The sequence below is a fragment of the Thermomyces dupontii genome, assembly GCF_041956625.1.
Source record: "Thermomyces dupontii strain NRRL 2155 unplaced genomic scaffold VTN31scaffold_3, whole genome shotgun sequence".
Lineage (NCBI taxonomy): Eukaryota > Fungi > Ascomycota > Eurotiomycetes > Eurotiales > Trichocomaceae > Thermomyces > Thermomyces dupontii.
The window spans coordinates 922,518-938,472 of NW_027192309.1; the positions used below are offsets into that span (position 1 = coordinate 922,518).

The 15,955-nt window shown below is 55.5% G+C and overlaps 6 protein-coding genes across 6 annotated transcripts; 3 read left to right on the forward strand and 3 right to left on the reverse strand.

The window, feature by feature from the left end:
* Positions 1–704: 704 nt before the first annotated feature.
* Positions 705–4,154, reverse strand: VTN31DRAFT_3788 (uncharacterized protein; the record flags this gene model as incomplete). The annotated part of the gene is made up of 3 exons (XM_069404105.1): positions 705–2,177; positions 2,235–3,618; positions 3,676–4,154. The coding sequence occupies 3 exons, from the start codon at positions 4,152–4,154 to the stop codon at positions 705–707; spliced, it is 3,336 nt and encodes a 1,111-aa protein (XP_069261113.1).
* A 92-nt stretch (positions 4,155–4,246) lies between these two features.
* VTN31DRAFT_3789 (uncharacterized protein) lies at positions 4,247–4,708 on the forward strand (the record flags this gene model as incomplete). Its single annotated transcript, XM_069404106.1, has 1 exon — positions 4,247–4,708. The coding sequence occupies one exon, from the start codon at positions 4,247–4,249 to the stop codon at positions 4,706–4,708; it is 462 nt and encodes a 153-aa protein (XP_069261114.1).
* Positions 4,709–6,737: 2,029 nt separating this feature from the next.
* On the forward strand, positions 6,738–10,436 carry VTN31DRAFT_3790 (uncharacterized protein; the record flags this gene model as incomplete). Its single annotated transcript, XM_069404108.1, has 5 exons — positions 6,738–9,546; positions 9,607–9,804; positions 9,855–9,906; positions 9,958–10,310; positions 10,363–10,436. 5 exons carry the CDS (start codon positions 6,738–6,740, stop codon positions 10,434–10,436), a joined length of 3,486 nt encoding a protein of 1,161 aa, XP_069261115.1.
* Positions 10,437–10,776: 340 nt separating this feature from the next.
* On the forward strand, positions 10,777–12,021 carry VTN31DRAFT_3791 (uncharacterized protein; the record flags this gene model as incomplete). The annotated part of the gene is made up of 2 exons (XM_069404109.1): positions 10,777–10,932; positions 10,996–12,021. The coding sequence occupies 2 exons, from the start codon at positions 10,777–10,779 to the stop codon at positions 12,019–12,021; spliced, it is 1,182 nt and encodes a 393-aa protein (XP_069261116.1).
* Positions 12,022–12,873: 852 nt separating this feature from the next.
* On the reverse strand, positions 12,874–13,506 carry VTN31DRAFT_3792 (uncharacterized protein; the record flags this gene model as incomplete). Its single annotated transcript, XM_069404110.1, has 3 exons — positions 12,874–13,124; positions 13,195–13,352; positions 13,418–13,506. The coding sequence occupies 3 exons, from the start codon at positions 13,504–13,506 to the stop codon at positions 12,874–12,876; spliced, it is 498 nt and encodes a 165-aa protein (XP_069261117.1).
* A 602-nt stretch (positions 13,507–14,108) lies between these two features.
* VTN31DRAFT_3793 (uncharacterized protein) lies at positions 14,109–14,791 on the reverse strand (the record flags this gene model as incomplete). The annotated part of the gene is made up of 3 exons (XM_069404111.1): positions 14,109–14,193; positions 14,249–14,571; positions 14,630–14,791. 3 exons carry the CDS (start codon positions 14,789–14,791, stop codon positions 14,109–14,111), a joined length of 570 nt encoding a protein of 189 aa, XP_069261118.1.
* Positions 14,792–15,955: the final 1,164 nt, after the last annotated feature.

Sequence of the window (15,955 nt, forward strand, 5' to 3'; positions counted from 1 at the left end):
TCCTCACCAGCGCCTACCGCCAGCTCACCGCATCGGAGAACGCGACCATTGTGCGAAGTATTCTTGTTTTCGGCGTATGATACTCCAATCTCCAAGCTCAATAAATACATGGGAATGATTACGGGTGCTGATGTTTGTTTTGATTGCAGGCCGCGGTGGCGTTTCTGCATAGCAGCTTGGGCGAAGTGTTGATCCCTCCGTACGTTTTCTTTCCCTCCCATTTGCGATTCTGTTCGTTTCGTTGCAGGGAGTGGTTGCTAACTGGTAGTCTAGTCTCTAAATTAATACGGCGGTCATGGCGATGGAATACTTCTTTTTTCGGTTTGAGCTGGTTGAATCAAGGAATTCCCGGCGTCGGTGGGCTTCTTCGGGGCTAGGGTAATCAAATGTCGGCGGCCTCTATGATCCTGCTGATTCTCCGTTCATATGTTAAAGGAAGCTTTGATCATGTCCATCAGATGGAACATGCATTATTCTACTGTACAATAGACTCCTCGATACTCGATCCAACAAGCAAAAATAACGAACCATCACATCATCACACTCGCTCGACGTAACAACAAATGAGACATTTTTTTTTTTGCAACAACACATGATCAGAATCAGATATCAACGCCGAAAATATTCTCACAGAAAACCGCACATGTATCCCCCCAGAATTACAATTAAATCAAAGAGGTCAGATCAGAATGGAAAATGATCAATCACCGATGGGTATCATCGTCTTGCTCAACCAGTTCGGCCTGACTCCCCGTCATCGGATGGTTCGTCGGCACTTGGTGGATGCTTGAGCTTGTCCGATGCGTCGTGACATAGCCCACGCCCGGCGTGGTATCCGGGGTTTCGGTCTGGCTCGGTCCTCGCTGAAGCGTCGACATGGTCGACGACCTCGACACCACGCCTTCCTCGCTGGCCTTGCTGCCCGAGTCGCTATTGAATGGCAGACGATTTGTCGTCTGCGAATCTGTAGAAGGCAGCAGATCCGGTCCGGGTTCACCCGGCGGCGCCTCTGGTCCCGTCTCCGGCCCTGTTGCCGAACCCGAATTCGAAGGAGGCGGACTCGAGACAGGAATCAGCGTCGCGCTTCCGGCCACCGAGTTTGTAGGCGTGTGCCGTTTCGAGCTCTTCCGAGGGAGCGGTGGCGCCCTGGCCGCATGCGTACTGCTGCGAGAGCCCATTCGGCTCGGAAGCTCGATGGAGTCCCCAAAGTCAAAGTCGGGCAACTGGGGCACGCGGTCGGCGCCCTCGCCGCGCTGCTGCTCCCCGCTGCCGCCCCCAGCGTTCCCTTCGTCTACGGAGTCGTGATAGGATGAGACGGTCACCTGGGAAATCTCGCGGTTGTGTCCCCTCGTCGGCGATCCTTCGGGATCGTCTCGGTACGGCTCGTGGAACTCGGTTCTCTCCGACTGCGGGATGAGTCCCGGCGGCGGCGCCCTCGCGCTTCGCACAACTTCGAAACCCTTGGCCTTGTCTTTAGTCTTGCCGGCGAACAGCCGCTGGAACCAACTGGTGGCGGAGGAGACGGGGCCCGTCGGGTCCGCTGGCCCCGTCTTCAACTTCCGAGTCGGTGTGTGCGAGAGCGCTGGGCCCCGGACGCGATAGTAGAAGTCGACCTCCCGCACAGCGTAGTCTTTCCGGATAGGGCGAGGGTCGTCCAAATCCGAGTCTTCTCGTAGATGCGCGGAAACGGGTCGTCCGCTGTCCTCTCCTTCCCCGCCTGATCGTGAGCGCGCATGGCTGCCGCTGTCCACAGATTGTCGGGTGTCGGAATGTCGTGCCGTCGGTCTTGGGGGCCGGTAGTAAGGATCGGCAGTCTCGGGAGCGAAGCCCATCATCGTTTTGCTCTTGGGGGTCCCAGCCGCCATAGGCTGGTATCCGGCCGGATGGGAAAAGACACTGCCCGCTCCTGGGGTGGTTGGAGTGTACATCCCACTGCTGTTGCCTCTGCTATGAGTCCCACCATGGGCACTGCCGCCTTCAAGCGCCATGCTGGCGCGGCCGTCACTAGCGCCGGGTCGGTTCAGCAAAAAGCCGGAACTGCCCGACATACTCCTTGTTCGTGAAACGCCCAATGGAGTTGAGTGGCCGTCGGCGTGTGCAAGCATGGCGGCATCCGAGGCCATGCTTTGATGGGACATGCGCGGGTTCCGACGCGAGAGTTGCCTGGCACCAAAGACCTGTTCATCTGTAGGTTAGGTATAGTTCTGTCTGTCATAACTCGGGAAAATGCGAACCTTTGTGAGAGGACCACGCGTGGCGACACCCTCAACGCCTCCAGCACCCGCCATACGAGCGACGACCTCCAGCACCGTCTGCAGTGCATTCAAAAAGAACCCAAACACCAACATCATGGCATGCAGAACCAGAATCACGTATCCAACCCACCCCTTGGCCATTTCCGAGATACCCAGAGAAGGCACGAACGCCACGAGGAGAAGCACGATTACACACCGAACAATGGAAAAGATCCCCTGGTAAAGGTTCATTGACGTCGGGGGCGGATACGGCCGAAAAGCCATCAGGAAGAGCACAAACATCACCTCACATATGGCCAGCACAACCACCTGAGCGATGCCCGAGGACGGCAGGGCTCCAATGGCGATACCCCGGATGATGTTGAGGAAGATTGGCACGAGGGCAAACGTCGCCGTGTTATCGTTGTAGGTATTGTAAAGGGGCCCATACATGAGGACCGTCGACAGGTCATCGAACAGATAGACGCGGGGCCGGGTCGTCGCGATCAAACGAATGACCCAAAGCACAAAGGCCAGCACGATCAGAATGGTCACGACGGCCAGCACCACCGAATAGGCCGGCGACTGGCCGGCGACCACTAACTGGAACATTGACAGCGACACCAGCGGAAGTAGCAGAAAGTTGAAGACGATCCGGATGATGTTTCCAATCGTGAATGGCAATTGCTTTGCTCGCAGATCCTCCTCGGGAACATTGCCCACGCGGTGGTACACCCAGCGACCCAAGAAACCCAGCTGGGTCAGCGCGGTGACGGCGCCGATGACGACCAACAACCAGATCATCATGCCGGGCCAAATGTCCTGGACAGCCACCAAACCAACATATTGGCTGTACCGATCCAGGCCATAGGTCCCATTGACGGCGTACACGCCGTCGACAACCGGATTACTGCCGTCCTCGGGGCTGACGAAACTGTGGTTGAACAGGAGGGCCGACCAGGAACCCTGGGCGACCGCCGGCTGAAAGTAGCCGGGATAGTTGAGGCTCAGGGCGCCGGTCAGTGTGATGAACTGGATGTACTGCAGGCAATCGGCAAAACCTGGAGTGACGAGCCGCAGGAGGTCCTCGTCCCGACCGTAGTTACTGGTCCAGCGAAAGACATCGGTGGAGCCCCAGGGGCTGAACATGGCAGCCATGATATTGGCGGCGGCGACCAAGATCAGGATCGCCAACGGTACGTATGCCAGCAGGCCGCGCAACGCCGAGCCCAGGTCGGGCGTGACGACGGCGGACACACAGGCGAGAGTGGTGGCGGCCTCGTCCCCGGAGCGAACCCGCAATGTTGGAACGATGCTCGCAAACTGATACGATGATTCCATTTCATGGGAGAAGGAAAATGCGCGCAGTTGTGCTGGATCACTCCTATAACGGGGTCGTTAGCTTCCGACGCCGAACAAGCCGTGAGCAGAAGACACATACCCATTCGCACTGAAGACGGGGCCCAAGGGGCATTCACCCTGGGTCACTGAGGCACAGAACTGGGTCGGGCCATTGTAGGGCGTAAAGCTGAGGACTCTGAGGGAGGTGAACAGTGTCGTGTAATGGTTGCTGGGGAGGACCACATCCTCGATCTTGCCGACCGTGTTGTTCGGATCATTCCAGGAGGGCGCGTCCGGGAACGGAGCGGGCTCCCCGTTGGCGGTACCGGTCACGTTCCCATATACAGTGATGTTCAACGGATTGGGGCCGGACGAAGTATCGTAGTGGACACCGAAAAACATCGGGACGAACTGGAGCATGTCGGGATTATTGATGGTCTCTCGGTCCAGGCAGTTCTCAAAGTTGATTAATGCGGCGTGCACTGGTTGTAGCAGCGAGGCTGCAAGCACGCCAAGGACCATGCCTGGCGTGCGTTTGCACGGCTTGCGCCGACATGTTCGAGGTTTGTTGTCTGCCATATCGATCTCGTGTGGATTGACGGCGAGTCGCCCGCATTGTCCCCCACGAGCCGGGTTCATCGCAACCGTCGAGCCCGTCCACCACCCACGGTATGCTTTTGGATCTGCTCCCACGCCGACAAGACGAAGCGTCTCACCCAACCAACGTTGGGGGGAGGGTTTCGAACCAGGCAACTTCCCCCTCTTCGCGCAACCGCGCTTCACAGTTCGACCCGGAGCTCGAACACACGTTTCCGTCGCGGGCAGCGCAGAGCAGAATCGATCGAACGGGTTCGAGAAGGGTGCGGGAGGTTAGCAATCAGGCTACACCAGTGGTGCACAGCGAGCCTGCCCTCATCCAGTACGCTCCTCCATCACGCACGCACGGGGCGACGGCACCTGGAAATCGACCAGGGACTCGGATTTGGACTGGAGGGTCGGGCAGCAAGCGAAATGTGTTGCATCAAACAGTCATCGAGTTGAGACGAGGATATTCTGATGTTGGTTTCTGGCTGTACGAGAGCCTCACCACCAACCGAGTCACCACTGCGGATCCACAGCAGCCAAGACAGTGATGGATCCCAGTCAGTGACGGATCGAACCTTGGAATCTCGACAGGAATCGGAGAGAGAAGGAGAAGCAGATCCTGGAGAAGGGAAGATCGAGATTGGGGAGGGAAAGTCAATGTGGTCTTTTTTTTTCTTTTTTTCCTGGTTCTTCGTGTTGTTTTTCTTACTAGTACGAGTAAATCTGCATGGATGATGCTAAATCTGGAAACGCGTGCAATCCGAGTCAAGCTTGGAGATCACCAGTCTGGGCTTGAGTCTGAACAGACATTTGAGTTACTGGCGGATCTGAAACTTCATTGTAACTACATACTACTAATCTCATGCTTTTCAGGGCTTGGTTCGAAGTCTCTAATTACTGAGCTCTGACCAAGGTACAGTAGTACTCTTCTGATCCGGCCGTGAATTTCCATGGCTATGGAAGAGATTACATAATCACACAGGCAATGAACTTACATTGGATGGACGGATGGCTAAGTCGTTGGTTCATCCACTGTGGCAGAACACACACACCAAGGGAGCTATGAACGACGATCACTGCAGCTCTCGATCCGCCATTCTCAAACACGTTGAATGAATTACCCGAGCTCTGTGGCTGTGCCGGGATTACTTACCGCTGTAATGGCATTACGCCGCCGTATCGTCGGTCTATGGAGCATTCCATTCATCATGAAAGAACGGGTGTTACGAGTCGGTATTGGTCGGTAATCCTTCGAAAACTACGAGTACGAGTACGAGTAACCATTAGTTAATATGGATAATCTGATTCGGCTGCTTCATCATTTCGAACCGACTGCCATTTCAGTTCGTGATCGCGCTGAGTTTGAGATATTCTTGGAACTCGGCCAGAACCGAGGTCAGGGTCAACGAGGAAGGTCTCGAAGCAGCAAAGGGCGGGAGGTAATCCAGCACAGACGGAGGATGCCTGAGGCTGCCATGCAGAGTGATGACTCAGCTCTGGGCGCTAACCCGATTGAGACAGGGTTAGGGCTGACTCTCGGCCAACCGCATCTGCCAACAATCCATGCAATGAATCAAGTACCTAGGTCCAGTTAGTACAGTACGAGTCCATGTCGACGACGTAGGTTATACAGTACACAGGTTAGGTTATTAGGATTCTTGGAAAGAGTCCTCGTGCAGAAAACTAATAGAAATTCTTTTTGCGAGGTGATCCTTTGCCAGGTCAAAACCGACTCTCAGCATACGACGAGTCCAGTACGGCTGGAAATAATTAAGTAATTTCCGCCAGTGGACCAAGTCTCGGCCAGATTTAGGCTCGTTTCAGGTTCACAGGCCACGTCTCCAGGCTCACCTCATATGTACTAACACAGCCTGTACTAAAAAGTACTACAACAGTATGTATTCGTAGTCTATCAATCTATCTACACAGTACCCCAATCCAGGCCGACTCAATCCTCTTCTCAAAGCGTTCCCGGCGGAACCGCACGCGCGGATCGAGTCCCTCGGTCTGGACGAGAGAGAGACAAAGCCTTCGTAGGAATACATACTTACTCTAGTACCTAAGTACCTACTTACGAATACAATCCCCCTCGACTCCGCTCGGTCCCTCCGCCCGTTCTCCTCCCGCCGCCCTTCGAGGCCAACTGCAGACTCATTGGTTATTTTCCTCGCGGCCCATTCACAAACAAACCAGTGCTCAGGATTCCTCCGGGTCATGCTGGGTCCCCCGAACCGGCGCCCAGAGTCGACCGAGTTTGCCTTCCGACGCCCGTTGAGCAACGGTCTCTTGTTGTCCGCCCACTGAAGATCCCTCCCTCTTTCATGAAGGAATCCCCCCCGAGAGAGGATCACACGAGTCAAAGAACACATATCGCTTCATCTGCGCCGCATCCTTGTCAGCTCAGCGAATCGCCGGGGGTCCATCCCGTCAGCCGCAGTCACTCCCTTTTCCTCCGCAATTCGACTCCGAGTTCCTCTTCGCCCTACCTTGACTCTGCCAACCGCCGGAACCCCTGGACTCCCGGCTTCGGCAATGCTGACGACCACCATCGTTCGGACTTGAGCAATTCTCCCAATCATGGCTGGAGACGTCCCATTCACCTCCTCCCTGGCCACCGAAGAACCTCCCAAGGCGCTCGACTCGCATAGCAAATCCCTCAAGAGACTGAACTGGAGCTCCCGAGTGAAAGATGCCCAGAAGGACATTTCAAACAAAGTCAATTGGCGGGACAAGTTCTTCAACAAGGAGCGCGAGGCGAAACTGTCCGAGGAGGCCGCCCGGCAGGTCGATGATTTCTTGAACAGCGGCCGTCAGGCGGCGCAGGCAGCCACGCCGGCGCAGACCACCGAGGAGCCCGCTCAACGGCCGTCTCCCCCCACGCTTTCCCGGTCGGAATCAGATCAAACGTATCGCAATGCCGTCCCAAAAACACGGAAGAAGCCGCGCCGCCCAGATCTGCGCGTCACTTTCACCGACCAGCCGCCCGAAGTGATCGGCGAGGGCGGCGATGAGGCTGAAGAGCCCACCATGGAGATTTCGAGGAAGCGTCATCGCCGCGACGGCAGCCGCTCCTCACCACAAAAGGGGTATGAGGACCTTTCCCAACGCCGGCCGACACTTCCGCAACTGCACATCGACACATCCTTTGACAAGGACGATGGCCGCTCGGCCTCCAACTCGACCCCGACGCCGTTGTTGCTCAGTCCGCAGGATCAGGACCTCCTGATGTCGCTGAGTGGCACGCCCGGGGCAAGAATCTCCTTCCGTGCATCTCCCGACTCGAACTCGTTCGCCAAGCGCATCCAGGCGCGGATGCAGCAGGAAGAGGCTCGCGCCCTACAGCGTCGTCTCGATCTCGAAGGCATGTCGCCCACGGGCGACCCCGAAGAGGATTCCCCGCAGCAGGAGACGCTGCCCCTGCGCCCGTCCAAGGCCGCGCAGCCATCGCACCAGCCGTCATCGCCACCGCGGCCTGCTGAGCAAGCCCGGCCCGGCGTCCATCATTTGGTGCGCGGTCTGCGGGAAGACCGTGAATCTGTCGATCTTTCGTCCCCGGCTTCGTCCCATGCCTCGGCGTCTCCGTTGGAGGACCGGCAGCCCACACTGCCTGTTCTGGAGCCCCCCGGTGGGCGCTTCGAAAAAGGGCGAAAACCGCTATCGTCATCTGCCGCGCCCCCGCCCGCATCAACACAAGCTTCGGCTCCGGCCAAAACCGCAGCCCCAGCCCCAGCCCCTGAGGCTTCCCGAACAAAGACAAAGATGACTCTACGCAACGCCGCCAATGCCATGGGAGATAGCGCGTACAACGAGTTTGTGGAGTTCGTAGATCGATTTTGCAGCCTGTACGAACTGGCGGCGGAGTCGGTCAAGCCACTGATGGAGACGTCCCTCGGGGAATGGGTCCGGGCCTCTGCCTGGTGGTTCCTCAAGGGCCGCGGCGGACTGGAGGCCGCCGTGCGCTCAGGCCGATCGCCCGAGGTATCCGTCGCGGAGCAGGCGGTCATTGATTTGGGCAAGGCTTGGTGGATTAGCGAGCGCATCATTCCTCAGCATTCCGAGTTCAAACGGTATAGCGAGATGGGAGCCGTGTCGAGCTCAGCCGTGGCAAACATGGCAGGGGACACCTGGCTGGCCGGGCTGATCCATCTGCACCAGAAGATTATGAGCCACCTGCGCGCGTTGGCCGTGTCGATGAAACGCAACAACGTCCTCGTCACACTCAATTCCACGGCGCAGGGGGACCACCAGTCGTTCGACACGACCATCTGGGTGAGGTATCCGTTCTTCGCGCCGGACGTGTCTGCTATCATCTCCGGGGCCACACGCCGGTCGATGCTGATCGATGTGTCGGCCAAGCTGGCACACACGCCGGACCTGATGCTGCTGGGCGACAGCAGTCGGTACTTCAGCTACGGGTCCATGTTCGTGGAGATGTCGGTGACCTGGGACGACGACTATGATTCACCACAGTACTCCATCCCGTGCGTCCTGTGCATCAAACGCGAACGGTCAGACTGGTACGTGCTGGCGTCGCTGGCCAGCCAGAGCGAGCTGGTCAACATCACTATCCAGTCGGATCGCAAGCAAGGCCCGACCTGGGACGACGTAGAATGGCAAGTGGAGACGCGGACAATGCTGGTGAAGCTGCGGCGCGGGCTGCAGCTCAGCGTGGCCTTCCAGGAGAAGGATTTCAAAATGCTCTGGAACATTGTCCGGTACACCCTCAAGACGGAGGCGAGCTTGGAGCCCGAGGCCGGGGAGACAAAGATCTTCGAGGACACGCTCAAAGTGTTCCAGTACATTGATTCGGCGACACCCAAGGCGTTCCCGCCGGAGCCGTCGCCGGGATGTCGCGTCTGCCTGTTCGAGCGGACCGTCACACTGAACGAGGGCACGGGCCGCCGCAAGGCCCATCGTGGATTCCGACTGGCCGTGGTGACGAATCCGCAGACCAAGACGCTGAGCAGTGTGCGGCAGCTTCTTGGGTACGACGCGCCCATTGTCTTTGGCTACCTGCGGGGCGAGGATGGCGCGCCCGCGCTGCTGTTGAAATTCAAGGACGAGGCGCGCACGTGGTCGATGGTGTTGACGTTTGAGCAGCTCTCGCAGCGCACGACCATGCACTCGCTGCTAGTAGGGATGGTGCCGGGCGAGACCGAGTTCTCGTCGCCGGACATGCAGATGAAGTCGTACTCGGTCGACCAGCCGCCGGCTGCGCTGGGAGGGCCGGGCGTCAACTACCTCCAGTTCGGTGCGGGAACGGTGTCTGTGATTGACCAGGAGCCAGCCTACGTAGAGCATGGATACGGAAGCCAGGTGCTTTCGGAGCATCTACGGGTGCTGGTGAGCACCGAGTGGGGGACGGTCACGGATCGAGTAAACCTAGGTAGGTTTTATCTATCGTCCGCTTTGTTCTATGTAACTTGGTTGACATATTTCTTTTTAGGCCCCGGCGAGATGAAGATTGCACTGGATGCTCGGAACACGACGGTGCTGGACATGTATCGCGTCAACCAGGAAGACTTGACCGTGTGCGTGGCGGACAATATGATTGCGCCGGAGCTGCCCGACAAGCTCAAGGCGATGTTGCAAGCGGCCAAGACGAAGCCGTTGATCCGTCGAATCGAATTTGCCAATCTGCAGAGTATGTTCTCTCGTTCTGCCTGTCGATGGTGGCGCTGACACATTCTGTAGGCCTTCACTCTTTCCAGCTGGCTTTGACTGGATATAATGTGATCTACGATGGGTAAGTATTGGTCGGATCCCGCATATAACAGGTCGCTCACTTATCCCACAGGATCGTGTCGACATTTGCCATCTCCCGGCGCCGCAGCATGGTCCCGATCCACAAGAAATGGGAGGCCAACAGCGCGCGTGTGCAGATTGTCCACCAGAGCCAGACCAAGACGGTGCAGCTGCTGGCATTCTTTGGCAGCGACTTCAGCCACGGCCACAGTATGAACTTTGTCGTCAAGGGCACCGACCGGTACGAGACTTTCAGCCGGTCGAACAAGGTCGGCGTGCGGATTGTCGACGCCAAGTTCGCGTTGCCCAAGACTGGCGACGAGAGCGCGCGGTTTATCTGCCTGGATATGCCCGAGTATCCTAGCGAGCACGACGATATTAACATTATTTTTGAATCCGATCAGGGTATGCTTCCCGTTCGTCATGTCTCCATCTACTGAACTAACCAAGTTTACAGATCGGAAACGATTCCTCAATGCCATGCCGGGAACGCATCAGGCGCCAGCGCGAGTGCCGTCGTTGAGACGATGATCTTTATGTGTGGGACTGCAGTCTCGTTTGCTTTCTTTTCTTTCTATTTCCTTTTTTTTGTTGTTTTCTGTTGTTTTGTTTCTGTGTCTCCGACGAGACTGTTCAGTTCTGCTGCTTCTTTTTCTCTGTACATAGCCCTCTGTCCCATCTGATGGCGTCATTTCATCACGTGACTCGGTGTTTTGTCCGTTTTCCCCTCTTGACTTTATTTGTGCCCCTCGTCCTGAAGAGAGAATATGCTGGTGATAACGTTCAATCAAGCCAATTGTGTTGACTCGTTTCACTTGTCTATCTCCGGGAAGTAAATCAAGTCTATCTTTAAGCTTACTTTGAGAAAATCATGTCGGACTCCATCGAAGCTCAGTTCGCGACACTCTCGATCCACGCCGATGATCGGCTCAACAGAGTGCCTGATGTGGCGCCGCCGATTCATCTGGCCACGACATTTCGCTACAGTGACAATCCGGATGAATTGATTCCAGAGGCGGAGCAGACGGTACGGACTTCACTTTTACGATTCATTTCTACGAGGGACCAAGTTGAATACTGAGACAGACAGGGCGACCCCGATGATCGGCCCATCATTTACTCCCGCCTTGCGTCTCCAAATTCCACTCGCTTTGAGGCGATACTCTCCTCGCTGCTCAAGGGGCGAGTCATTGCGTACGCCTCCGGGCTCGCGGCGTTCAATGCCGCGGTGACTCTGATCAACCCGCGGCGCGTGGCGATGGGCGACGGATACCACGGCTGCCACGGTGCCCTGAAGATCTTCTCGCGGCTCAACGGGCTCAAGAAGCTTGACCTGGACTGCCCCGCGGAGGAGCTCGACCGCGGAGATCTGATTGTGGTGGAAACACCCCTCAACCCGCACGGAACGGCGCGGAACATTGCGCACTATGCGGAGAAGGCCCATTCGCGAGGCGCATATCTGATGGTGGACAGCACGTTCGCGCCGCCCGGGCTGCAGGATCCGTTTGAATTTGGTGCGGACCTGGTGATGCATTCCGGATCCAAATACTTTGGAGGCCACAGCGATATGCTCTGCGGCGTGCTGGCGACGCGCAACGACGAGTGGTATCGGCAGCTGTGGGCCGACCGGGTGTACTTGGGAAGCACCCTGGGGAGTCTGGAGCTGTGGCTCGGCGTGCGCAGTCTGCGGACGCTGCAGCTGCGGGTGCAGCGCGCGAGCGAGAATGCGGAGAAGCTCGTCGCGTTCCTACAGGGGGCGCTGGACCTGAAAGAGGAGCCCGCGCCGGACAGTGATGAGGCCGCTGTCCGCGCCTGCGTGGCGAAGATCAACCACGCGAGCTTGCAGAAGGAAGCCTGGGTCCGCAAGCAGATGCCGCGCGGGTTCGGCCCGGTGTTCTCGATCCTGCTGCACGATGCGGACAAGGCGCGCCGGCTACCAAGCCGCCTGAAGTTCTTCCATCATGCGACCAGCCTGGGCGGCGTGGAGTCCCTGATTGAGTGGCGGGCCATGTCGGATGAGCGCGTGGACCGCCGGCTGTTGCGGGTTAGCGTTGGAATTGAGGATGTGGAAGATTTGCGGAAGGATCTCGTTTCTGGGTTTCGCCAGCTGAACTGATCAACTTGCAAATAGACCTACAATACTGTATGGTGTATACATACGGAGTAGACCTAAAAATTACTATGAGTATCCTTCGGAATCAAGGTCACACCAGGAACGTCATGATATTTCCCAAAAAGTCAAGTACATATCTACCTAGGTATTTAATTGTATCCTATGTCGTCATAACCTAGTCACGTGCGAATCATTGCCCTCCTGTCCTTGTTGCCCCTCATAATAATAAGTAGCCTAACCTCGAGGCACTTCCATCTCTAGAAACAGAACAAATACCATGGGGAAGAGAACCCAACCACAATGACGGCCAATCCCTCAGCTTCAAAAGCCTTTCAAATCTACTACTTCGCCTCCGCCTCCTCCTTCACCAATAAAACCCACGAGACCCTCCCCGCTCCCTTGCCCATCGCCCAGCTCGTCCCGCTCCTCGAGCAGCGCTACCCGGGCATCACCGCGAAGGTGCTCCGCAGCAGCAGCCTAAGCATTGGCGGCGAGTATGTCGATATGGATCTGTATCTTGGCAGCGAGGGGGAAGGGAATGAGCCGCGCGATGCGCTGCAGGATGGGCAGACGGGTAGGGTGATTCAACCCGGGGAGGAGGTTGCGGTGATTCCGCCGGTGAGCTCGGGATAATCTTCCTCGGCGAGGGCGGCGATGAGGCTGAAGAGCCCACCATGGAGATTTCGAGGAAGCGTCATCGCCGCGACGGCAGCCGCTCCTCACCACAAAAGGGGTATGAGGACCTTTCCCAACGCCGGCCGACACTTCCGCAACTGCACATCGACACATCCTCCACAGCTCGGGATAATATATCTCCTTTCTTTTTTTTTTTTTTTATTTATCTGTCATGGGTTTTTAGAGATGGGCGGGGAGATGATAGTATGTTTGTGATGGGAGGGTCGTGATTGTTGAGGGGAGGAGGTTCTGCGGAATGCTCGTGATGATCGTTACGGTTTTTCTTCCACGGGGAGCAGGAGCATGAGTTGGGGTTGGCCCGGCGCGAGGATGGTGATGAAGAAGAAGAGGCGGTGGTGGTGGTGGTGTTTGCTGTGTATGATAGATGTGTCCCTTGCATGCAGCGCAGTAGAAGCATTGCATTGGATGGTCTGTTGATTCAATATCAGCCTCATTGTCATTGTCACAGGTAGTACCTATCGAAGAGAGAAGAGACCATACCGCGCTCACCGAAATACATATACGATTGAACCGCACCGCTTCCAGGCCCTAACCGGAAGTTCCTCTCCGGAATCACCGGATTCATTAGCATTTGGCCGGTTGTCCCTCTTCTGGCGTCGCGCTGCGAGGAGAGGATATATGCACATTTTCCACATGGACTTGAGTTATATTGCGTCAACAACTTTGCCCTAAAAAAAAAAAAAAAAGAAAAAGAGAAACGCACCAGAACGCTGCAGTCCGCGGGGAGTACAGCGCGGTGTACTGCACACGGTTGCAGGGACAGTGACCGGTGAGGATTATAGTATTGTTCATCTTTCTCACTCTCTCTTGGAGGTCGATTTCAATCTGAAGCAATTCCTCTCTTCTTCGTGCTCTCTCTCGACTGGTGTTATGAGCTACTCAGGTGTTGTGTTCTGTGCTCGAGTCAGGGAAATCGATTTCGGGGGATTCGGGGTAGGGCTAATTCCTGTCCCCGCATGAGGCTTCCGAGTACAATACTATCTCGGAGGTCAATTTACCTGCACGCCTGACTCGGTTGTTTGATTTTCTTTGAACTTCTATGCGAAGGAATTGAAATTTAAGATGCAAAAGTTTATGATTACTAGGAAGTCAATAAAAATGAAAATATCGCTTCTGTTGAATTGGTCAACTGGCGTTCATCGGCTCCCCCGCACCGGTGCGGAGAAGCGTGTGATTACTTCCCCATATGAGCACCACAAAAACAATCAAACGATGGTAATGTACAAGCGGCCATCTAATCGACACAAATTGCAAAAACATATTAGTGAAGGTATTCCGTGAATAAACTCCATACCAGACGAGACCAGCACGTCAACGATAAACAAGCCTGGAATCACTACAGCCGCACCATTTGTAGAGAAAAGGTATCAGAACTCCCCCCAATACAAACGATATCATGCGGTTTCTTTGCCTCCGGCGGCCTTTTTCTTATTGCGCCAGAGGCACAGACTAACCACAGCCGAGAAGGCAAAGAAAATGCTACCACCATTCAGCCAGCACACAACTTTTTTAAGGAGTTAGTTGGGACACTTACCACAATGCAATGCTCAGTCCCCAGATCGCTTTCATCTCCAAACAGACTGCCTTGGACCGCGTCAGAAAGTACCCGTACGAGGTCCCAAACTTCTCCAAAAAGGACGCCAGATTCGAGGCATATGCTGACACGCTGAACTTGTTTGACGCGTTGCTGATCATCGAGCAGTTCAGGTACGATAGTGGTTGGCCGATGAGGACCGACACCACAATCAGCGCGACCATGAGCAGCGTGTCCGCCACGGCGTTGGTCAGGAATGGTGGGTCGGAATTGTTGAGGTGCAAGAGGAATGTCACGACGCAGTAGAGGACGGCAACGATGGACTAGTACCTCCGTCAATTTTTCCCCCTGATGCCGGCCATGTGCCAGGGTGTAGCTTACCACAACGAGCACCGCTACCAGCATCCTGCTGGGATTTGTGTTCGCGTTCACCATCATGGAAACAAAGTTCGCCGACATCCCCACGATGGCCACCAGGCACATCGCCTGAAAAATGCGGACCACCTGGAAGGAGGCGCCGAGGGGACCGAACTGGTTTATCATTTTGCCGGTCGAATCACGCAGTTAAGAAGCTGAATGAACTGTGCGGAAGTAGCCAGCGGATTTGAAAATGCCGTCGCAAAGACCTGAAATAACAATATGTCGTTATGTACTTGATTTGACAAAGACGGAACCCGGAAACGGAGGGATGACATGACTCTTATAACCACCCGGCTCGAGTCTAGACCTTCATTTTGTCGAACGCATTCAACTCTGCTGTTTCATCATGATAAAGGCGGTCGTTCTCTTTGTCAACAGCTCTGTTATTGTCGCACAGATCGCAGTACCTGGTACATTGTCTCCAAGCAAAGCGGTTGGAGTAGGCGCTGAGCTGACCAATCAGAGCGCACGAACTATGAACCTCGATGGTCCGGGGATTTTCAGGCCCTCCACTGCAGCGCTTCGCCAATCCACCATCTTCATCAATATGAACCTCTGTTCCAACGCCATGGGTCGTCCGGGCATGATTGAAACGAGTCCCTGATCTCGACCGGCCTAGACTTGGGACGATCGACAGTGACGTGAGCTTGCGTCGGCCGAAGTACCAGTACTAAACGACCCCGTACATATTCCTGGAAGCCGGAGCTATGATCCATCAAGCACTCGCGTTGATCAAGTTAGTACCGAACAACCTTGGGAGTAATTCGACATTGCTGGTTAGTAGAGTTACGTGTTGTCGAGATTGAACATGCTCCGATGGCGTGGTTCATCACTGGATTGGATCAATAACCGCGAGAATAGCTCTGATTTCTATCCTTGAATAATCCAGGATCCTGATCGTCAGATTCGTGAATAGCATGATTGCTCTTGAGCTTTGCCGATAAAGATGGGCTCATCATCCTTCAAGGACAGCTGTTTTTGGATGCATCCACTGCAGTAGATAAGCAATGCTTGATGTAGTTACAAGCTTGGCGAGCAGGGATAATCATAAAGGCATCCTCGGCGCCTATCAAGCCACAAGAGCTGTGGATAGTCAATGCGTTGAGCTTGGGTCTCTTCATCACAGAATCTCAAATGCGGAGGAATCGACCGGTCGACCCTATTTACAATTGGGCTCACCGCCTAAGAGCGGTCTGTGTGATTCTGCCGGCAATTTGCACAATTTTCGAGGAACTTCGTCAGGGTGTTGCATAGCGGTGATAACACCCCGTTCCCCTCGAGGATAAT